The sequence below is a fragment of the Tupaia chinensis genome, unplaced genomic scaffold, assembly GCF_000334495.1.
Source record: "Tupaia chinensis unplaced genomic scaffold, TupChi_1.0 Scaffold142846_1, whole genome shotgun sequence".
NCBI classification, from domain to species: Eukaryota; Metazoa; Chordata; class Mammalia; order Scandentia; family Tupaiidae; genus Tupaia; species Tupaia belangeri.
The window spans coordinates 2,177,345-2,202,223 of record NW_006202691.1 but is presented as its reverse complement, the minus strand read 5'-3'; the positions used below and the strand labels follow the sequence as shown (position 1 = coordinate 2,202,223).

The 24,879-nt window shown below is 38.6% G+C and overlaps 1 protein-coding gene across 1 annotated transcript in view; it reads right to left on the bottom strand.

Annotated features, from left to right (window-relative positions):
- RPS6KC1 (ribosomal protein S6 kinase C1) overlaps nucleotides 1-24,879 on the bottom strand; it is a 180,031-nt gene that overhangs the window by 94,342 nt on the left and 60,810 nt on the right. Inside the window, 1 exon segment of the mRNA XM_006172351.1 lies at nucleotides 1,908-2,023. Within this exon segment, the coding sequence (XP_006172413.1) occupies nucleotides 1,908-2,023 (116 nt within the window).

Genomic DNA, 24,879 nt, shown 5'->3' with positions numbered 1-24,879 from the left:
GAGGAGAAGGGACTGTGGCATGGCCACCAGGGCCATCCCCCTAGGAGGTGATCTGTCTCTTTCTTTCTGTGTCTCTCTGTCTCTCTAACAAGCGTGCACACCCTACAACAAAAATCTCTCTAAAAAAAAAAATAAGTGCCTATGGGAAACTATAACAGTGATATATAAGTAGAGAGACAAAATGAGTAAATATAGGAAGAACGTTCAAAGTTAATGTAAATGGGATGAACAGAACACTGGCAATCTGAATTCTTAAGACTTCCAAAATATTAATATACAAGGTAAAATTTTTAAAAGAATTATTTTATTTAACTTTATTTATTTATTTAATTGGGTCATAGAAGAAGAGAGAGAAAGAGAGAGAGAAAGCAAGCGCCAGGTCCAGGACCCAAACCGCAATCGGTCACGTGGGAATCCAGCACCTTTAACCACCATGTCACCTACTCCTACAAGGTAAATTTATTCTAACGAGTTCAGAGAAGCCCATATTATTTAATGCTTTTGTTAATACTTGCAAAAATAAATCTGAGAATATATACATCAAGATTACATACAAGAGTAACCAATCCCATGGAAAGTAGGGGCTGAATATGTTTAGATAAATAGTCCACTTTAAAAAGATGAGATCTAGGGCTGGCCTGTGGCATAGCAGTGCTGTACAGAGGGAGTCTGATCCCACAAGGCTGACCACAGTTCAAATCCCAGTCCCAATAGCTTGAAAAACATGCCAGGGACGTACACAGTCCAGGATTCTGACAGGATGGAGAAATGGAAGAAAAACAAAAGGATTTCAGGACATGGCCAGGCCTCATTGGGGAGTATGATCTACCCCTCACTCACTCACAATGCCCTCTGGTATTAATAATACCTAAATTAAAAAAAAAAAAAAATAGCTGGATACCACATAGTCAGCCACACAGTTTGAGTCCTGGACCTGGCAGCTTAAAAAGACATATTGGGCTAGTGTGCCTATTTCTCACTTTCTGTCTCTTTGTCTCTCTGGCAAGCACACACAGCCTATAGCAACAATCTTAAAAAAAAAAAAAAAAAAAAAAAAAATTCTCATTTTTCAATGTTTTACACTAGATGTAGTTGCAAATAACCCTAAATACCCCTGCTATGCCTTTATAATTCCAGGTGCCCGATAGCAGATACTCACAGGACTTATGCTTTTTTCTTTTTAACTTTGTTTGTATTTAACTTTATTTATTTATTTATTGACCAGAAATGGACAGAGAGAAAGAAAGTGAGAACGTAAGCCGCCAGATCTGGGACTCAAACCACGGTTGGCCATGTGGGAGTCCAGTGACCTTAACCACCATGCCACCTGCCAGCCCCAGGACTTATGCTTATGAATACTTTTAGTATAATTCAATAAAACCATATGTGAATTATATTTTTAAAAAATATTACTTCAAGAAGTTCAAATACAGGTAAGTATCTTAATAGTACAATTACTGTCACTCTACAGATGGAAAGATTAAGAGGTACAGAAAGGAACTAACAAAAGGCCCAAAAAGGAGATAGCAAGACCCATTTTACTTCACTTTTGGTGATTTGCAATAATGTTTTACCTTCCACCAATAACTATTTAAAAATCAGTCACAGGAGCCAGCAGGTGGCATGGTAGTTGAGGTGCTGGACTCCCACATGACCAACCATGCTTCAAGTCCCAGACCTAGCAGCTTGCTTTCTCACTCTTGCCCCACTCCCCCCTACAGTCTCTCTCTGGTGAGTGCATATTCCCTATGGCAAATTAAAGAATAATGATAATAATAAATAAAAAAAGTTTAAAAAAGAAAATCAGCCACAAAATTCCACACTTTAACATTCTAGTTAGAAATAAAGGTAAGAGAGGAGACAGCAGAATGTGGCTAATGAAAATATAAACAAAATATAAGACACACCTGAGATACATCATCGACTTGTGGTTTTCTATAAAGGCCAGAGATACTTTCAGCTCGCATGAGATATTCAGCTGTTCTTCTCTTCACAGCTTCTCGACGGGTAGGGCTTGACTCTCCTAAAAGGAGAAAACAAAAGTCTAGACCTGTGAAAAATGAGTGAGCTTTCTTTTAGCCAATCCAAAGGTTAATATTCTTTCACCCAGTTCACTGTTCACATGACTTACTGAAAAGAACATACACTGGTGGCCAGACAGTGGTGCGGCAGTACAATGTGATGCTCGTGCGAGGCTAATTCACAGGGAAGGGTTCAGGTTCACGTCTGGAGGTCTACCTGAGAACACCACGCATGCCTGTGATCTGGGGCTGGCAGAAGCTGGCGGGGATTGTGGCATCAAGACCTGTTGGTCAGTCAGTCTCTCTCTATCTCTCACTCATAAAAGCAAAATGTGAGTAAACTTTAAAAAATTTAAAAAGATATTGAAAGTGGGAACAAATATCAAAGTTTTTAACATCAATGAGATCTAAATATTACCCCCATAAATTTCACTTCTCTAAATTCTAACACTCTCCTATTAAATATGTACTGAGAACTAGATGTATTTTATCAGAAGTCAGATATACAGGATATTCAAAAGATTCATGGAAAATATGTAGTATGAAAAAACTATGCAAGGATTTTTGAAAACCTTTGTACCAAAATAAACTAATACAAAACCCTTACTTTAAAAAAATGCCAAGATTATGGATTATCTAGATTAAGCTAGAGTACAAACCGTATTTTATGGGCCAACAAGTGATATGGTTGTTAAGGTGCTGGATCCCACATGGCTGACTCCATGGTTCAAGTCCTAGACCCAACGACTTAAAAATTGCTCCAGGCATGAGAGGAGGATGGAGGAGAAGGGACTGTGGAGTGGCCCCCACTCCTGGGGGGCGCTTTCTCACTTTCCCCCTGTCTCTGTCCCTCTCTCTCCAGAAGATGAATGTGCTTTATAACAACAACAAAAAAAATATTGTAATCAGATCACTGTTTTTTAAACTTTTGGTTTTTCTGCCTCTTTCTAGGCAGTCTCCATAGTAACAGAGAAAGAAGTAACAGAAGCCATCAGCCGAAATGGACTCCTGCTGATGATGGCAGTTCTGCTTCCAGAAAGTACAACCAAGTGATAGAAATACTGGACTGTTTTTCTAATGCAATCTTAGATAGAGACATTATGATTCCCTCTTTATCAGCCGCAACCACTGCTGATCAGAAGCAGTAGCCAAGGATGAATACCACCTCTTGCAAATTTCTGCTGCTCGATGTTTAGTGATGTCTATGAGTATCAGAGAGAAAAGAAGAATCTATAGACAACTGATCAAATTATTGATAAATGCAACCTTACAGAGATTTTAATTGATTAAAAAGTGTTTAGGGAAAGTCCATGGCCTGGTATTTAAGAAAGCTGGATCCCACACGGCTGACCACATGGTTCGAGTCCCAGAGCCAGAGGCTTGAGAAACACACTAGGAACATGTGCATGCATGCCCAGGATCCTGAAAAGATGGGAAAATTAAGAATAACAGATTATAACATGACCACACTCAAAAAGGGGTACTTTTTCTCTCTCTCTCTCTCTCTTTCTTTCTCTCTCTCTCTCTCTCTCTCTCTCTCTCACACACACACACACACACACACACACACAAGTGCATGTGCCCTCTGGCAAAGAAAAAGAATGATGAATGTACTCTCTAACCTGCTAGGTTTCTTACTGCTTGGATTTCATTTTTCAAACACACACACACACACACACACACAGTCAGTCCATGATGATTATTATTCAAGAAAAACTTGGAATCTAACGTCAACTTTCAATGCCCTATCAGGTTATGTATCTATTATGGTTCAGTAACACACTTAAATGCTTTTTGAAGTAGATACAAAGTTTACATTCTACCTAAAGATAAACCAATACTAGAGCCAGTGGATGGCATAGTGGTTATGTCTCTGAATCCCAATATGGCCTATTGCAGCTCGAGTCCTGGACTCAGTGGCTTGAAAATCACATCAGGCCATGTGCATGTGTACCCAAGATCCCAGGAGAATGAAGAAGGGATTGCAGCATGGCCATCTTCCCTGGGAGGATGATTTCTCACTTTCCTTCTCACTGTCTCTGTCTGCCTCAGGAAAGCACATGCAACCTAAAACAAAATCCTCTTAAAAAAAAAAAAAAAAGATAAACCAATACTTTCAATGAGCTTCTCTATATTTCTATTAATCATTCAGATAGAGCAAGAATTTCTACTGGGCTTTGGTGTTCGAAAAAACATAACTGCTCCTATTAATTAATCATTTTTAAGTCAAAAAGTTCGGGTTTGTTATAAAAGATATCTTATGTGGAATCAATTCTACATGCTATCCTCAAGATTAATCATCCTCTTTTTGTTTTTTTAAGTTTATTTATTTCTACCATCGTAGATTAATCATCCTCTTTTTTTTTTTTAAGTTTATTTATTGCCACCATCACAGAGATACAAAGAGAACGAGAGACAGAAAGACAGGCACCACAAAGAAGATCTTCACACTGAGACCCACCCTCAATCTCCATCAGCCCAGATTACAGGCATGTGAGCATACACACTCAGCATTTGAAGGAGGGCCCGGTATGCCAACACAGGACCTTCCATCCTCTTTTTTTTTTTTAAGTTTATTTATTGCCACCATCACAGAGATACAAAGAGAACGAGAGACAGAAAGACAGGCACCACAAAGAAGATCTTCACACTGAGACCCACCCTCAATCTCCATCAGCCCAGATTACAGGCATGTGAGCATACACACTCAGCATTTGAAGGAGGGCCCGGTATGCCAACACAGGACCTTCCCATGTGGGCCCAGTTGTTTTACTGCTGCACCACCATCTGGCCCACAACCTGAATCTCTTTGCTTCATCTTCCTGATTTCTGATCAGGATAAAAAGTGGCCATAGGATATGATCTATAAAATGATAGGATGTTAACTGAGAAGAAACAGAAAATTCCAAAGTTGCTGAAATTTATAGAAACACTGGATTTACCTATCCTTCAGTTCTCAGGGCACCAAGTCTGGCTTGAGTCAAGAGAAGTTTCACGAAGGCAAGGTCTACAGATGACAGAATCTGAACATTCTAAGCGAGTCCAGAAGACAGGACCATTTGGCACCTCTTCTGTATCACATTCTATTTACCGAAGTTCGACTTTCTCTCTTTCAGAATTAAGAAAATTGGCTCCAGGATTATACTAAGCTACTCCACAGTATAAATAAAACTGAATTTGAGTTTTACTATTCCACTGTTTCTGAACAGAAAAATACTGAGAACAGGACAAGTATGGATGAGTATAGGAACACAGATGAAAAGCAAATAAAGGTAAGAATTTGAAAAAATGTGTCCATCAGACGGCATAGCAGAGTACAAACAGGAGAGTGGCCCAAAACAACAAACGTGAAGGAAAACTAGAGCTGCAAAGAGGTACAGTTCACATACGCAGAAGAAAACAGGCTTTTCTGAGACATACTGGTCTCTCTAACAACTTTGTTACCCAAGGATTTATTTTAAAAAACAAAGGCCATTTGAAAAAAAAAAAAAAAAGTCATTTTTACTCATGGAACTAATTAATAAAAATCAGTTTCACAACCTAGAACAAAAAGTTCTTCCAATTCTTTTATTCTGCCCACAGTCGCTCAAAAGAATATAACTAATGCCTTCATGAATTGTTCAACCAAAAAAAAGCAATGCCATAGGAAGAACTACTCCATTTAGACTTCTTGAAAGACGTTGTGCCAGGGCCGGCAGGTGGCACGGTGGTTAAAGGCGCTGGACTCCCACGTGGCCAACCACGGTTCATGTCTCAGATTTGCTGACTTCCTTTCTTACTTTCTCTCTCTGTCTCTCTCTAGTCAAATTGGAAAAAAAAAAAATTAATAAAATAATTCTTAAAAAAGACAGTGTGTCTATATCTGTAAATTTGGCAACTTTACAGAGATTTGTATGGCTGTTCTGATTATATATGATTTTCACTACATGCACATAATTTAATCCCCAAGACTTTCCTTGGTCATATTTTATCTTATCTCTATTTCTCTATTCCACGTATGCTCTCCAAATGGCCCTCTGCTAGTGTGCTCAGTCAAGCACTCTTGGTTTCATTCAGATTTATCACATTAGAAAGAATACCCAAATCAATCTTGGCTTGCTGGAACGAGCTGTTTGTTTTTGCCTTTATTTTACTATATTTTTTAAAACAACTTTAGGGGATCAGCAGATAAATAATAGTTATGTCACTGGACTCCTAGGGAGTCGACCACAGTTCGAGTTCCAGACCCAGCAGTTTAAAACTCACACTGGGCGCGTGTGCGTGCATGCCCAAAATCCCGAGAGGAGGATAGAGGAGAGGGGATTGGGGCGTGGCCATCCCCTCGGGGAGTGATTTCTCACTTTCTGTCTCTCTGTCTCTCCAGTGAGCACATGCGCTGTATAGCAAAATTTTCTCTAAAAATTTACAAAGAAACAACTTTAGGCACATAAAAGAAATTTCTGTTTGAGATGGCCTTGGCAGTTATACTTTTTTTAAGTACTGATTTATTATCCTTAATGGTGTTTTGTTCTTTTCAGGTATAGTCTACCATTTCTGCCTTATGCTAAGTGTTCTGACAACAAAAGGCAACCTTGAAGCATAGTCAATAACTTATGGTTCGCCACGTCTGCCTCAACTCGGAAGCCATCTGCCTTTCTATGCATAACATGAAGAGGTCAGTCAGAGAATCTGCTACCCATTTGCAGTTAACTGACCCCCATTAATGCTTTTTTTTTCCAAAACCAATTGTTATGTGATCACTAGTTCAAAGAGTTACCAAAAAATAATAAAAGCAAAAGTCTTAACAACATTCATGCCCAGAGACTGATTGCTTCCAATGTTGTTTAGCAGTTTTACTATCACTAATACTGACAGTAATGAAAACCAGCACATCATTAGATCATAGAGCCTACAGAAACAGCCCTCTTTCTTCCTGCTCCCTAACTTATTTTTCTTTGTTTTGTGATTTTAAAAGAGAATACCCAGAAGACTATAAATTTACTCCTTTCAAAACAGTATTGCCTGGCCAGTCTCTTGCTGATATAAACTGGTATCCAAATAGTAATAATATTAACAATATCCTAAATTTCCCATATATTACAAAACCAAAAGGCTTCTAAAAGATTAATATAAAAATATTTAAAAGAGCTAATGAGATACTGAAGGGAAAATAAAGAGCCAAAAATCTTACCTTATAAGATGGAATAAAAATAAGATAAGGGACAATTTGGAAATAAAACTCCACATAAATTAATACTTTGTAACCTGCTTCACTGGTAAATATGAAAATGCCCCCACTTCCCAGAAGGGTTTTGCTCATTCTTGCACAGCCAAGTAGAAAATCTACGGAAGAATCTAGAGTCCAGTCATTGTTTTCTTGATGCCGCGATACCAATCCACATATTTTTCCATTGAGATGATGTAAAGTGACCAAGATAATTACTGATTATAAACAATGTATTATTCTCAAACCTAGGAGTTTCAGAGACTCCTTCACTGTATCCCCTACCTTAAATATCAAAGTCATTTCATGGATATCAGAATTAGGACAGACTCTATTCCATCTTTCTTCAGAATGCCTGAACAGGAACATACCTATCTCCACATGTAAACAATTCAAAACACAAGCCAAGCAATACTGCCAAAGTATACCACATTAAACAACCTAAGGAAAACAGAAAAAGCCCTCCTCAGCACTCAGCTTTCTTTAAGTAAGCCCCCAGCATGAAAAAGTTCTTCATACCATTTATTCCTTCCCCTCCTACCCCTTCCTCTTTCAGGAGAGATGCCTACCAGTTACTGAGTTATCTATTACGTTCCAGGCATATAATCGTATATAGTTATCTCAGCGATATTCGATAAAATCTGGTTAAACAAATGAATGGATAAGTAAATCACTTACATTTCACCATTATCAAAAGTCTAATAATGAGGGAACCAGCAGTTAGCATAATGACTATGTCGCTGGACTCCCATGTAGTCGACCGCGGTTCGCGTCCTGGACCCGGTGGCTTAAAACTCACGCCAGGCGCATGTGCGTGCATGCCCAAGATCCCGAGAGGAGAATGGAGGAGAAGGGACTGCGGCATGACCATCCCCCCGGGGGTTGATTTCTCACTTTCTGTCTCTATGTTTCTGTCTGGCGAGTGCATGCGCCCTATAGCGAAAACCTCTCAAAAAAAAAAAAAAAAAGAAAAAAGTCTAATAATGATACCTTCATGTCTATAGATATCTTGATAATTTAGTGCCTTTCTCTAACTTCAGTAAGATTGAATATATCAACATGTTATATAACATACATGTCAGGAGATACATGCAGAATTATTTATTACCTTCATTATTTAGGTGTCTAAAATGCCTACAAAAAGAATGAGAGAGGATCAGCAGTTGGCATAATGGCTATGTTGCTGGACTCCCACGTCGTAGGCCGCGGTTCAAGTCCTGAACCCAGTGGCTTAAACTTGCGCCGGGTATGTGTGTGCATGTGTGCCCAAGATCCTGAGAGAAGGGATTGTGGCATGGCCATCCCCCCTGGTGCGTGATTTCTCGCTTTCTGTCTCTCTGTCTCTCTCTGTCTGTCTGGCGAGTGCACACACCCTATAGCAAAAACTTCTCAAAAAAAAAAAAAAAAGAATAAAAGAAACACAGTCCAGAAATGGCATAATATTTTATTAAAAAAAAAAAAAAAAAACATAAGAGGAGCCAGCAGGTGACAAGGAGGCTGAGGCACTGGATTCCTACATGGCTGACCATGGTTCAAGTCCTGGATTTGGCAACTTGCTTTCTCATAGTCTCTTCTCTCTTTTGCTCTCATGAAATTGAAAAATGATAATAATAAATAAAACTATATTACAAGAAAATCAATGAGGGAAATATAGCACAAATATTCTAAGTAATTATAAACTACTACATAGACAGAATGAAGTTTATAATAGTTACCAATTTGAAAGATGTGCTTCTTAACTGTCTATAAAGGTACAATAAATCTAAACAACCAGGGGCCAGCAGGTGATGCGGTGGTTAAGGGCACTGGACTCCCACATGGCCAACCGGGGTTTGAGTCCCAGACCTGGCAGGTTGCTTTCTCACTTTCCTCCCCTCTCTCTCATTCTATCCTTCTCTGGTCAAATTTAAATAAATGAAAAAATGAACGAATGAGGGAATAAATAATAAATAAAATAAAGTTCAAAAAAATTTTTTAAAAAAATCTAAACAACCACATGGTTATTTTTCACTTTGAGACCATCGATAGAATCACAGTAAGCTTTTAAGAAAAGCAGATTTATATTTTCAATATCTCATAAGAGAGAATAAACAAGCTGAATGTCCTTCAACTTATATACAATTTTTTTTTGAGAGGTTTTTGCTATAGGGCACATGTGCTCATGGCCAACCGGGGTTTGAGTCCCAGACCTGGCAGGTTGCTTTCTCACTTTCCTCCCCTCTCTCTCATTCTATCCTTCTCTGGTCAAATTTAAATAAATGAAAAAATGAACGAATGAGGGAATAAATAATAAATAAAATAAAGTTCAAAAAAATTTTTTAAAAAAATCTAAACAACCACATGGTTATTTTTCACTTTGAGACCATCGATAGAATCACAGTAAGCTTTTAAGAAAAGCAGATTTATATTTTCAATATCTCATAAGAGAGAATAAACAAGCTGAATGTCCTTCAACTTATATACAATTTTTTTTTGAGAGGTTTTTGCTATAGGGCACATGTGCTCACCAGAAAGATAGACACACACATGCCCGGCATGAGTCTAAGCCACTGGGTCCGGGACTCAAACTGCGGTTGACTACATGAGAGTCCAGCGACATAGCTATTACGCCAACTGCTGGTCCACAATTTAAAGTTTAATTATAATTTGACAAGCCACATTATAAAAACTATGTAACTTGAGTAATTAGAAAATAAAGAGTAACCCTTTCTCAAAGTGCTTAGTAACCTGTTAACGTTAAAATAACAGAAGTTTTACGGTAATGGTTTTTTGGTTAACTCTAAAATACTCATAAATATCTATGTTTCTTCTGTTCAGAACCAAAGATTTTTCAGTAATTATAGGGATTAAGCCAACCCTCCCAATTTAATTTTTTTAACTGGTTAAAGATATTTTTAAAAATGTGGTGATACTGATGACAGAGATCATCTAATAAAACCCTTTGAGAATCCTCATCTATCTCTCTGCTTTTGCTACAGAGCAGCTGTGCCTCACACAGATTCACATGAATGAAAATATTTAGATGAGAAACCACCCACTTAGTTTATTTTCCATATGACTTTCCTGTAATTATTTTGTAAACTGTTCACACAACAATACATAAAAACATCTGCAAAAACAGGTAATTAATGTGTCAAGCCAAACTAATGCATTTTTTATGGTGTCCGTGCTTCGTCAACTGTAATTATAACTCTTTTTTAAGCAAATGATGATGTGTTTGTTGCAATGTGCAAGTGGTTATTTTAGATGCTCTGTTTACTGTTCATACAAACTGAATATAAAACTCCAGAGCTACTTTACCCCACACCATTGCTTTACCTAGCTTTTTGCTGAAGCAGGAAAGTGACTCTCTTTTCCAAGCTATAATTTCCAAAAAACATTTTTGTCATTAAAACATGAAACTCTCAACATAAAAGTGGACACCCAAATAGCCAACAATTCAAGAAGCGTATGCCAGCAAACTACTCATCCAGACTGTCTTCCTTCAGCTGAAGCCTGGGGAAATATAACACTTTATGCCAATGGGCTCTAGTATGCTAAGCCTCCTGAGTACCAGAAGTTCAAACGTTCATTATTTCCAATGATAACAATATTCATCCCTTCTAGACCCACCAAATACATCAATCTTTGACAGAACAAATGAAGACTCCAATCCTTCCCCAAAATCCTGTGTTTTATATTCAATCTCCTGCTTGATTTCTAACTATGTGAGAGGTCATCACCATAACCATTATTACTGCCATTATTATACAATGACTAATATTGTATACCAATAATCATCCCAAATGGGCATTCCTAAAAACCCAAGGTATGTGATCGCTAAAGCTGTCTGTCTTTTGAGCTAACAAAATCTAAGATTAAAGAAGAAGCACAGGTCTCTATTTGCTAGAAATTTCTCTCTCTCTAAAAATAATAAGTATAATGATTACTTTGTGTAATGCGTATTTGAGTGTCTATCTGTAGTGACTAGTACAGAAAACCCTTGGCAATAAAGAACTCTTAGGAATAAGGTTTTCCATCTATTTGTTTTCATGATCAAATTGTTCAGACAGTGAAGAATTAGCTCTAATGAGTCCAAGATTATTTAACTCTTTGATAAAATTATTTCTAAACTGAACTCTTCCATTCTCAAGTAGAATATGCTTAACAGTAATCTAACTTTGCCTCTCCTGAATATAAGCTACTGCAATATGCTAATAAGTATCTGTCTCTCCCCATGTTCCCACAAAGATCAGAAAGGTATATCGAACTTCATGATGGTTTCCAGCTGCCCAGCCTCAGTTTAAGGTCAAAAATTTACTTTGGGCAACAGGGGGATGGCTCTCTATGTTATCAAACAGAATAGAGCTTTCATTTCAAAGGTGCCAGAGTAAAAAAAAGTTTTTTTTAATTAATTAAAAAAAACACACAAGACCAAGACAAGGAAAAGGTACAAGACAGAGTTCATCTATTAATGCTAGGAACCAAGCTCAGGGTCAGCTCAGCAAGGTCTCTATATGGAGTTCTACCATCAGTCCAGAGTTCCACTTCCATATAGCTCCAGATACAAATGTAATACTGCATTTAATTAATATCATCTCAGATGGCTGAATTCTCTACACTGTCAAACTTGCGGGATAAATATACTGGTGTCTATGTAAAGCACTGATATATCAGACAGTAGGCATTTTTAATCTACCTAATATTTTCAGAAGCCACCTTATTAATTATTAGTTGTCTTCCTACATAGTCTTTAGGATTCAACTTATTTATAACCTCCTCCAGAAAACTTTCTCTATGGGCTTTTTCCTTTTCCCTGGCCAGCTGCCCATTTATAAGAACTACAAAAATCAGTCTCTCATTCAAAAGTATTTCTAGAGTACTTTCTATGTACCAGGCACTATGCTAAAAGATACAATGAATGCCAAAATGCCTTGCCTCTAGGAACATCACAGACAAATGAAGATATAGTCATTCACTAAAGAAACAAGCATTTCACTATAAATATGATATAAACTTGGAGAAAGTGTGCAATGACAACTAATGTAAGAAAACTTATTCTGGTCTGTGTAGAAATAAGGAAAGACTTCCTGGAGGAAATGTCACTGGAACTGAGATGTGATAAACAGGGCGTTAGCAACTTAGTAGGCATGGAAAATAAAGCATTATAAACAGAACACAGCTATGGGAAAGTTCTAACATGGGAAGGACACTATGCACTCCAGAAGGTAAAAAAATTAAAAAAAAAAAAAAAAAGATGGGATTTGCTGTGGCTAAAAAAGAATAAGTAAAGAGATGTGATTGATTCAAAATGAGCCTGGACAGGAAGGCAGAAACCAAACATGCACAGTCTTGCAGGCCACAATAACTCTTAAGTTTTATTCTAAAAGCAATGAGTGTTTTTATGCAAGAAAGTGATGTCATTGGATCCATTTTTTCTTTTTTGAGACAGAGAAAGAGAAAAAGATTTTTGCTCTAGGGTGCATGCGTTCAAGGGAGACAGAAAGCGAGAAATCACACCCCAGGGGGATGGCCACACTGCAATCCCTTCTCTAGTCTCCTCTCAGGATCTTGAACATAAACGCACACACACCTGGTATGAATTTCAAGTCACCAGGTCCAGGACTTGAACAGCAGTCAGCCATGTGGGAGTCCAGCCATGTGGGAGTCCAACCATTACACCATCTGCTAGTCCCAGCCATTTTTAAAAGAACACTCAGGGGGCCAGCAGGTGGCATCATGGTTGAGGTGCTGGATTCCCACATGGCCAATGACAGTTCAAGTCCCAGACCTGGCAGCTTGCTCTCTCGCGCGCACGCTCTCTCTCTCTCTCTCTTTCCCCTTCTCTCTCTCTCGTGAGCACATATGCCCGATAGCAAATTAAAAAATAATCATTAATAAAGTTAAATAAATTATTTTTAAAAAAAAAATCACTAAGGATGCTGGTAGAGAAAGAATGGATTATCATGTAAATACAGAAGTGGAAAAATCAATTATAAAACCTATAAATGAGATGACAGAAGAGACTACTCGAATGTCAGACTGGGGAGTTCAAGAAACCTCTCCCTATGGGAACCAGCAGTTGACGTAATGGCTATGTTGCTGAACTCCCATGTAGTCGACCGCGGTTCGCGTCCCGGACCCGGTGGCTTAAAACTCACGCCAGGCGCGTGTGCGTGCGTGCCCAAGATCCCGAGAAGAGAATGGAGGAGAAGGGATTGCAGTATGACCATCCCCCCTGCGGTGTGATTTCTCGCTTTCTGTCTCTATGTCTCTCTCTGTCTGTCTGGCGAGCGCACACGCCCTATAGCGGAAAAAAAAAGTCTCCAAAAAAAGAAAGAAAGAAACCTCTCCCTAGATAAAATTGGGTGAAATTATAAAATAAAATAAAGCAAAATAAAATAAAATAAAATGAACTCTGGAAACTGATTGGAGACATACTAAAAATAAGTATTTGCTCAACCAGATGCACAGATGGTAGGACACCGCTGCAGGAGGCTAGACCCACATGATGCCCAGAATTGGTTATAGAACCAACCTAAAGTGGGCTTGGTATACTTCTAACATAATCCAAGTAAACTGGGAAGCTGAGGCATGTGGATCATGGCACAGTGAGATCCTGTCAAAAAATACCTCTCTCTCAGGTTAGCCCATAGCCCAGTGGTTAAGAAAGCAGAATCCCACATGACTGATCACAATTGGAGTCCCAGCCCCACTGGCCTGAAAAATATTCTGGGCACATGTGCATGCAAGCATGTATACTCAAAATTCCAAAAGGATGGAAAATGGAGGAGAAGCATGACCATGCCCCACTGGGAGGTGTTCTTTCCTTCTCTTTCTCTCTCTCTCCGATGACAAAAAATAAATAATAAAATCTCTCTCTCCCTCTCTCATTAAAAAAAGAAAAGATATATTTTTTTTAAAAAAAAGGTGTGATCTACAGTAAAGGAAACAAGGGTCTGTAATGTTTGAACATGGAGCTCCTTCTATGCCACTCCCCAACACCACAAGATGATAATAGATGTAAAGACCAAAAGTCACCTGCTGCTGGACGGGCTCACCTGATTTAGCTCTCCACTGAAAAGCTACATGACAGGGGAAATGTAATCAACAGTAATCAAAGGAAGACCACAGATAAGCCAAAAATTAAACAGGGACACCTCAGAAAAAAGACAGCCATGGTGTACTTTGATAAGTTTTCACATATATCTGGGGATCTTAAAAGTTGCACCCGTATACAGAAGGCCCCAGCCCTATCCATCCATGGTGAATGAAAGGCCTTCCACAACCAGAAGATAAAAGCCCAGGCAGACTTATAAACTGCCTGATCTTTGCCCTAAGCCACATATACCCATGGTAAACGATAGAAATCTCACCAGTTCACACTTTTTTTTAAATAATTATTTTGTTTAACTTTAATGGTTTATTTTAATTTGAGCAGAGAGGGACAGAGAGAGAAATCAAGAAAGCAAACCAGGTCCAGGATTTGAACCAGGGTTGACCACATGGGAGTCCAGCGCCCTTAACCACCATGCCACCAGCCGGCCCTCAGTTTACATTTGTTTAAGTACAGCCTCTGAACAATCATTGGTTGACCACAAAGCAAAAAAAGCAACCACTACCAGCCCTACGGAATAAGGAGAAAGAAGAAGCTATATAGTTGCTATAATCTATTATCTAAAATGATGACTTTTCAACAAAATCTACAAGACATGCAAAGAAATGGAAGGAAAGGAAAGGGCAGGAAAGGAAGAGAGAAAAAAAAGTAGTCAATAAAAACGCTCTGGATGGACCCAGACGTAAATCTTAACAGACAAAGACTTCAAAATAACTATTATAAATAGATTCAATGAATGTAAAGAAAACATGTTTAAAGAGTTATAGAAAGTACAAAGATAATGAATCATCAAATACAGATTAACAATAAGGAGAACTATAAAAGAACCAAATAGAAATTATAAAGTTTGAATGTATACAATGGCAGACTTAACTGACAGAAAAAAAGAATCATCACACTTGGAAGTCAGATGAGTGGACATCATGTAATCTGAACAAAAGTAAACAATGAAAAAGAATAAAAGACAAAAAAAGAACAGAGACCTAGCCACCTGTGAAAACCATCAGGCATACTTACATATAAATCAGTCCAAAAAAGAGGAAAGAGAAGCATATAAGCAGAAAACATAGTTGTATAAGTGACTGGAACTTCCCAAATTAGATATTTATTTAGACATCTAAGAAAGTTAACAGATATTAAGGATACAATAAATGCCAGGAAGGGCAAACTTGGGAGCCACACTTGGACACATAATAATCAAACTATCAAAAGTGAAAACAAAGAGGGAACCAGCAGTTAGCCACCACACCACCTGCTGGCCCCTCTAACTCCTAGAAATATTCTTAAGCTTTTTTAGGATGCAATCACAGTTTTTGCAAAATTTGATCCTTTTGGGTCTTGCTTTTAAGATTAGACAGAGTGGGAACCAGCAGTTAGCGTAATGGCTATGTTGCTGGACTCCCACGTAGTCGACCACGGTTCGCGTCCCAGAACCGGTGGCTTAAAACTCACACCAGGCACATGTGTGTGCGTGCCCAAGATCCCAAGAGGAGAATGGAGGAGAAGGGATTGCAGCGTGGCCATTCCCCCTGGGGGGTGATTTCTCGCTTTCTGTCTCTATGTCTCTCTCTGACTGGCTGGCAAGCGCACGCGCCCTATAGCGAAAACCTCTCAAAATAAATAAATAAATAAGATTAGACAGAGTGTGCCTAAAGTTAATTACTATTCCACACTACTATTATTCCTTCTATTCAATGTGGTTAAGGTTTCTGAGACAACTTTCTGGAAATAGACACAACTTCTAGCCGTGTATGAGTCCAAAATTGTTTCCTCTAATCCTTTTGGTAGATCTTTTGCTGGCCTTGGATCAGTGAATATTTCTGGCCTTGGATCTGCTGAATATTCCAGGGGGTATTCTGCCAATCTCTGTGCAGTAACCTCTTCTCTAGATAAGACACTGGACATAATAATTACATAGCTCTATCACGCAAACTGTAACTACAAACTCTAGCTTTGGTCTTACTGGCTTCTCAAATCTCTTCTTTTAACTCAGATGTTCTGCCAGGATTCATGGGCTTCCCATCTTCCTGCACCACAGCCTAAAAACTCAAGACAGTCAGGTGGAGCGAACATGAGACCCACCTTACTTGTCTCCTATCTCTCAGAAACCACTGTCTCCCACTGCCTGACATCCCACATTTTGAAAAACATTGCAAAATATGTCTATATTGTCTGGCTTTTATTTCATTTTATTTTTTTAGTTTCTTCGGGAAGGGGGCTGAATATAGTCCCTGAATCTTGACCAGCAGTGAAAATTTCATTTTAAAGAGGCTACTAGAAAATTGAAGTTGCATATTATAAATTATATATTTATTGCACAGTGAGTGCTGATGTGCAGTTATTAAAGTCATGTAATGCTGAAATTACCTAAGGAGGCTTTGAAGGTTGAAGACCAAGTCTCAGTGAATCTCAGCATTTAAAGATCAAGTGGGGAAGAAGGAGCTTGCAAAGCAGACTCAGAAAAGTCAAACTAAGAATTAAAAAACTGATAATGTATGGCATCATTGGAATAATAGCAGAAATTTAGGGAAGAGTCACTATAGACTTTTGACATATGCGTTAACAAAAGAAGATTAAAGAGAAATAACAAGAGCCAACTGGTGGTGCGGTGGTTAAGGTGGCTGGATCTCACAAAGCCAACTGTGTGATTCAAGTCCTGGACCTAGAAGCTTGAAAACCATGCTGGGTGCATATGTGTGCATGTCCAAAATTCCAAGAGGAGAATGGAGGTAAAAAGATTGCAGCTTGGCCATCCCCCCCGGGATAGTGCTTTCTCTCTCTTCCTCTTCTCCTCCCTCTCCCTCTCTCTTTCTCCCTGTCACTGTCTCTCTCTGGTGAGTACATGCACTCTATAGCCAATTTTTAATAAAAAAGAGAGAGAGAAGTAACTGCATTTAGGATCCAGTTAAGGTTAGTAACAATCAATTCACTGTCCAGTTTCTTCCCTCACATCTGCCCAGGTATCTGTTTGAGCACAAAACTAAATTGACCTGGCTTACTAGATTATACTGTACAAATTCTATATTCTATTTCCTTTATCACTGAGTCACTTCATTGAAAGAGATTATTGGGCCAGCAGGTGGCAAGGTGGTTAAGGTGCTGGACTCTCACATGGCTGACCATAGATCAAGTCCTGGATGTGACAACTTTCCTTTCTCTCGCCCGTGTGCCCTACAGCAAATATAATAATAATAATAAATAAAAATAAATAATTCTTTTTAAAAAAAAGAATGAAAAATATTATTACCATGTTCTGTCATATTTTGCCTCATCCATTAGCTATTCCTTCTAGTCTTTCCATTGTTTGGAAGTAAAGAGACTTTTAACAACAGTATAAGTCAAGAATCTGATAATAGTCCAAATACCAAACCAATGAACTATAACAAAAAAAATCCAATCTGGGGTCCTTTATTTTTAATTTCTGCTTTCATTTGTCCTGGGTACTCAAAGTCTTTGTTCTTCATTGCCCTACATGTGCTTTCCTTTTATAAGAGAAAGGCTATCAACAGCCTAGACTCAGTCAAGATAACTATTTTATAGCAAGATTCCAATGTATTTGTGAAAGTTTCCCCACAAGCCAATAAAATGTGTGTTTTAACTAATCTGAGAATAATTTAATCACATCTCACTCATATAGATCAAAAATCAATGTACTAAAATGTACCTATGGCTATTCTGTAATCAAGTAATGATTGGTTAACTTCCAAAAATAAAGCAGAGGCTATTAAAAGGTGAAAATTTCCTACAAACACAAAAAGGACAATGATGTTATGGAAAATATCATGAATGTCTCAAACCATATTTTTAATATAATCAAGAACCCCCATTTCAAGGTCCTGTATTAAAATAATTTCAAAGGCAGAGTGGCTTGGCCATAAAACAAGCCTCAACAAACTTCAGAAAACTGGAATTATTCACCACTGTGGAATTAAGTTAGAAATCAATAAGGAAAGATTATTGGAAAAACTCCAGATGCTACAAAATTAGATATACCTCTGATATACTTCTAAGCAATTTACATGTACAGTGGGCAGAATAACAGACACCTAAAGATGTCTGTTCTTAAGCTCAGAACCTATGAAACTCAATCCCTTTACTTGTCTAAAAGGACTTTACAAATGTGATTAAGGTTAAGCAACTTACAGGCAATTATCCTGAATTATCTGGGTGGGCCAGCCTAATCATATGTGTCCTTCAAAATCAGAAAATCTTATCCTGATTAAGGACCAGAGTGTAATGTGATTAAAGAAGAACAGTAAAAGAGAAGCAACACTGCTGAGGATGAAGGCAGTAGACTGCAAGCCAAGGATAGCCTCTAGAAGCGAGAAAGGGCAAGGAAACCTATAGTCCTCAGAAAAGAATGTAGTCTTACTCATACCTTGACTTTAGCTCAATGAGACACGTGACAGATCTCTTAACTACAAAACCATAAGATAAAATTGTTATAAGTCATTAAGGTAGTAGTAATTTGAATAGCAGCATTAGAAAACTAATAGAATGAAATAAAGAAAAAATCAAAATAGGAAACAGAAAATATTTTTAACTGATAATAATGAAAGGAAATAAAGAAAAGAACAAAGGGGCCAGCAGGTAGCATGGTGGTTAAGGCACTGGACTCCCACATGGCCAACAGCATTGGAGTGTTGGAGTTCCGGACCTGGCAGCTTGCTTGCTTTCTCTCTCTCTCTCTCTCTCTCTCTCTCTCTCTCTCTCTCTCTCCCTCCCTCCCGCCTCTGGTGAGCACACATTTCCTGTAACAAATTTTTAAAAATAATAATAAGGGGACCAGCAGGTGGCGTGGTGGTTAAAGTGCTGGACACTCCCACAAGGCCGACCATGGTTCAAGTCCTGGACCTGGTGGCTTACTAACTCACTTTCTCTCTCTCTCTCTCTCTCTCTCTCTCTCTCTGGTCAAATGAAAACAAATGAATGAATAAATAAAATTAAAATAATTATAAAAAAATAATAATTATAATAATTTTTAAAAGGAACAGAAGTCAATAAAACAGAAAGCAAATATACAATAGTAAAAAAAGTTAAACGTTGAATTTTTAACATTAACAGAACTGATAAATCCCTAATATGACTGAGGAAAAAAGAAACATAACAGATAACCAATATCAAGAAAGCCAAGAAACATCAAAAAGTGGGTTTTGTGAACAATTCTGCAACTAATAAACTTGACCATTTGTGTTAAACAAATTCCTTGAAAAACACAACTTAACCAAAAGAAGAAATATTTACAATTTCAACAGTTGAATATCTATTTTAAAAACTGAATCCTCTATTGGGACCAGCAGTTAGCGTAATGGCAATGTTGCTGGACTCCCACGTAGTCTACCGCAGTTCGCGTCCCGGACCCCGTGGTTTAAAATAACTCACGCTGGGCGCGTGTGCGTGCGTGCAAAAGATCCCGAGAGGAGAATGGAGGAGAAGGGACTGTGGCATGGCCATCCCCCTGGGAGGTGATTTCTCGCTTTCTATCTCTGTCTGTCTCTGTCTGGCGAGCGTACGCGCCCTATAGCAAAAACCTCTTTAAAAAAAAACTGAATCCTCTACTAAAACCGTTCTCATAATTATGCTCACGTGTGTTAGGTATGATAATTGCATCGTGACTATGTAGAAAAACCACCTTATTTTCTGAAGTTGTAAACTAAATGGAGGTGAAGAGGATGATGCCTATAATTTACTTTTAACAATCATACATACATGTGAAAAATAAAAACATGCATACATAAATTATGAATAAAGACTAGCAATCAAATGCAATGATATATTAAAAGGATAGTATATTACAATGAAGTAAGGTATTCAGGAATACAAAGGTTATTGAACATTTAAAAAACAATCCTGTAAAACTCTCAGGCCAGGAGAACAATAAATCAAATAAATAACTCTTCCCAGGGAACCAGCAGTTAGCGCAATGGCTATGTCGCTGGACTCCCACGTAGTCGACCGCGGTTCGAGTCCTGGACCCGGTGGCTTAAAACTCACACTGGGTGCGTGTGTGTGTGTGTGCCCAAGATCCTGAGAGGAAAATGGAGGAGAAGGGATTGTGGCGTGACCATCCCCCCTGGGGGGTGATTTCTCGCTTTCTGTCTCTCTCTGTCTCTGTCTGTCTGACGAGCGCACACGCCCTATAGTGAAAATCTCTCCATAAATAAATAAATAAATCTTCCCATACCTCTTCAAAAACACAAAAAAAATCAGAGAGCAAATATAACCACCTACAACTAAGATTATCAGCGTTACTAGGAAACAAAGAAGACTATGACTTTCAGATTATCTGTAAATAGGGAAATAAACTACAAAGAGCTCCTATCCCCTTTCTCCACCCTACCCATTGCAGGCCTATGGACGTAGAGACCAAGGAGGAAAAGCTTGGGAGACTCCTTGGAGAGAAACAAAAACACAGAAGGGTACATTAGGTTTAAACCAAAGCACGGTAAAAATCACCTCCAAAAAGTTCAACTAAATGCCAAAATACTAAACACAAATTAAGACTTGGTAGTTCAAAGCATAGGCTATAAACAAAGGTTTGAAAGAAAGTGAAGCCAAAAGTGAGAGCCTTGGGCTTCCCTCCTGGAGAAGAATCAGAAATATAGAAAAGAGATACTACCTTCTGAAGATGTGGCAATGATGGGAAAAAGGAAACCAGAGAAAGGTAAGGATCTCATAGAAACAAAAGAGAACAAGACACCAACTTCTCTCCCCACCATCATCCATTCGAGAAACTGCAGAGAAGAGACCTGAACCAACAGAAAGGGCACTCTCAAAGTGGAACCCTACCCTTGCAAGAAACAGGAATAAAGAAAAATCTTCATTCATTCAGTGCTGTCAGAGAGCAGGACAATAATTATTTCTGAAAAGACAGTAACTAGAAAGGGACATGAAAAAATTTCCAGGGCAGTGGTCAGTTCTGCTCCCTGACCTCAATGCCAGTTATATGGGAGTGTTTTGTGTGTGAAAATACATTGAGCTCTATCTACCTTAGGTACTTTTCTGTATATATAATTATACTTCAATTTTAAAAATTAAATATAAAGCCATGTCTCTACAAAGTAATAGCCTAAGAAACATACAGATAAAATACAACACATAAACAACCAAAACAATTATTTTTTTAAGGTAGGAGAAGAAAGAATAATAAATGCACTGTTGAATCAGGAAGGAGAAACAGAGGATGACATTTCAATTCGGTCTGTTTGTTTCCGCCCAATATCCACTTCTCTCGCATTCTGGAGTTATGCTGTCCAGTTACATGGGTCACTAGGGATTAGCCAATGACTGATGCATAAGCAGACTGGAAACACAAATATGGAAACACATATTCCACACCAAGCCAATCCTTCCTGGGGCTTTTATCAGAACTATGAAGAAAATACCGCCTTGTTCTAGGATACTGAGAAATGCTTTTAAACACTGTTCTGACAGTACTAGCCAGAGCATTAGTCAAGAAAAAGAAATAAAAGGCAGGGCCAGCCAGTGGCATGCTGGTTAAGGTGACTACATGTCACATGGCCGACTGCATGGTTCTAGTGCCAGACCCAGCAACTGTGTGTGTGTGCACGTGTGCATGTGTGTGTACATGCACCTAAAATCCCAAGAGGAAAATGGAGGATAAGGAGTTGCGGTAGTCATCCCTCTAGAATGTGCTTTCTCACTTTCCTATCCCTCCCTCTGTTTACTCCAAGCAAACTCATGTGTCCTATAGGAATTTTCTTGAAAATAAAATTAGAATAAGTAAGTAAATAAATGGCATCCAAACTAAAAAGAAAGAAGCAAAACTAACTCTATCAACAGGCAATATTACCCTGTATACAGAAATCCCAAAGAATCCGCACAAAGAAAACTACTAGAGCTAATAAACAAATTCAACAAGTTGCTGGGTATAAAATCAACACACAAAAATCAGTTGTGTGTTTGTATACCAAGAATAAACAGTCCCAAAAAATTTAAGAAAATGATTCTATTTCCAATGGTATTCAAAAGAATAAAGTATCTTGGAGTAAATTTAATAGGCAAAAGACTCACACATAGAAAACTACAAAACGCTGCCAAAAGAAATAAAAAATCTAAATAAATGCAAAAACAGATTGGAAAGCTTAATATTGTCAAGATGGCAATATCCCTACAGATTGGGAGGCTTAATATTGTCAAGATGGCAATACTCCCCAAATTTATGTACAGATTTACATAATCTGTATACAATCCCTCTCCAAACTCCAACTGCCTTTCTTTTTTGAAGGATCATTTTAATAGGGACCAGCAGTTGGTGTAATGGCTATGTTACTGGACTCCCACGTAGTCGACCACGGTTCAAGTCCTGGACCTGGAGGCTTAAACTCATGCTGGGTGCGTGTGCGTGCAAGCCCAAGATCCCAAGAGGAGAATGGAGGAGAAGGAATTGTGGCGTGGCCATCTCCCCTGGGGGATGATTTCTTGCTTCCTGTCTCTCTGTCTCTCTCTTTCTGGTGAGCACACGCACCCTATAAGGGGGGAAAAAAAAAAAACTCTCCAAAAAAAAAAGAGAGAAAGAATTACTTTAATTAATTTTTTTCTTTCTTTTAATTTGACCAGAGAGGGACAGAATGAGTGAGAGAGAAAGCGAAAGAGAGAAGAGAAAGTGAAAAAGCAAACTGCCAGGTCCGGGACTTGAACCACAGTCAGCCATGTGGGAGTCCAGCACCTTAACTACCATACCACCTTGCTGATCCCCAAACTGCCATTTTTGCTGAAATAGAAAAAATAGATTCTCAAATTTATGGAATGGCCAGGGGCTCCAAATAGTCAAGATAATATCGAAAAATAAGAACGAAGTTCTCAAACAGGTCATAAATGAAAAATACAAGGAGCTTTAGAAAGCAAGAGGATCACACCACAATTGCCCATGAAAATTACAGCTTTGGGTTTGGCTAGCATTACACGGAACAGTACTTTGAGCCAAACCAGGCAATCATTTAAAGATAAAGTATAAGACACTTTCATGATTATCTTCTGAGTTAAAAAAATACTATAAATAAATCAAGTGAATTTTATTTTAAGTTATTTTTATTTTTGAAAATTAGCAGTAAGTAATCATGACTCACTTTCCTTTATCTAACTTAGACTCACTACCTTTTTTATATATCCCTCATTCAGAGGGATAAATCAATGGTCCAAGCCGCTTCTTACAGCACTTGAGTACACATGAGTGCCAAGACAAGCCACATCTGTAGGGTCTAGACATGTTCCAGAACCAACCCTATAAAGTATGGCTCAAAGGAAGCCTAGAAGTATATCTGGGTTTGTGGGTTCTCCCAGGAAGAATACTCAAGACCCAGTAATAAATGAAGAAGATGGAGCTCCTAAGCAAACAAGGTCACAGTTTTTTAAATATGCCCAGGCATCCCCAACAGCCTAGCATTCATTTATCCAATATGGTGGAAACTATGAAAGATGGCTTGGTATTGGTTATTATATCACTTACTAGAATGAAATGGCATAAGATTGCTTACATCTCTTAACTGAGCATTAACATCAGAAACAGATTCACTAGTTAAAAACAACAAACTCTTCAGAGAAAATTTTCTATCACCAGCATCTAAGTATTCTGTTCATTATGAATTTCATTCCTACTGTTTATGCAGGGGATTTCAATGGAAATGAACACAAGAAGAGGAAGAGGCAGAGGATGATTAGAAAAGTGAAGGGCCAACAGATAGCAGAGGGGTTATGTTGCTGGACGACTTCCACATGCCCAATCATGTGGAGTCCCAGATATGGTAGCTTGAAAATCATATCAGGTGTGTGTGCACGCATGCCCAAGATCCCAGGAGGAGAACAGAGGAGAAGGGATTGTGGTGTGACCATCCCCTTTGGGGGGTGATTTCTCACTTTCTATCTCTCTGTCTCTGTCTCTCTCTCTCCAGAGAGTATACACGCCCTATGGCAAAAAAAATCTTAAAAATAAAAAAAAAACAAAGCAAAGTGAGGAATCAGCAACAAGTGCAAAGCAAATGATACAGAGAAGGCAGCAAATCTACCAGGTATTTTCTTTTTCTCTTTTTTTAAGTTTGCTATAGGGTATGTGTGCTTGCTGGAGACAGATACATGGGGGAGAGGGTGTTAGAAATCACCCTACAGAGAGTAATGAAGCCATACCTCAATCCCTCCTCCTCCACTGTCCTCTCAGAAACTTGGGTACACACACACACCAGGAATGTTTTTCAAGCGACTGGGTCTGGGATTCAAACCTCTAAGTCAGCCAGGCGGGATCCAGCCACCTTAATAATCATGTCACTGGCTGTACTCCCCCCACCCCCCCCACACACATACACACAAAATTTTTAGATTCCTTCTCACCCTGACTGGTACATACAAGTAAAAACTGCTTACTTAATGACCAAATTGATGGGATAGTTGGTTGAATGAGCTAACAAACAAGTGAGTAGAAAGAAAAAGAATGCATATTCAGGGACCAGCAGGTGGCGTGGTGGTTAGAGTGCTGGACACTCCCATGTGGCTGACCACAGTTCAGGTCCTGGACCTGGTGGCTTGCTTTCTCTCTCTCTCTCTCT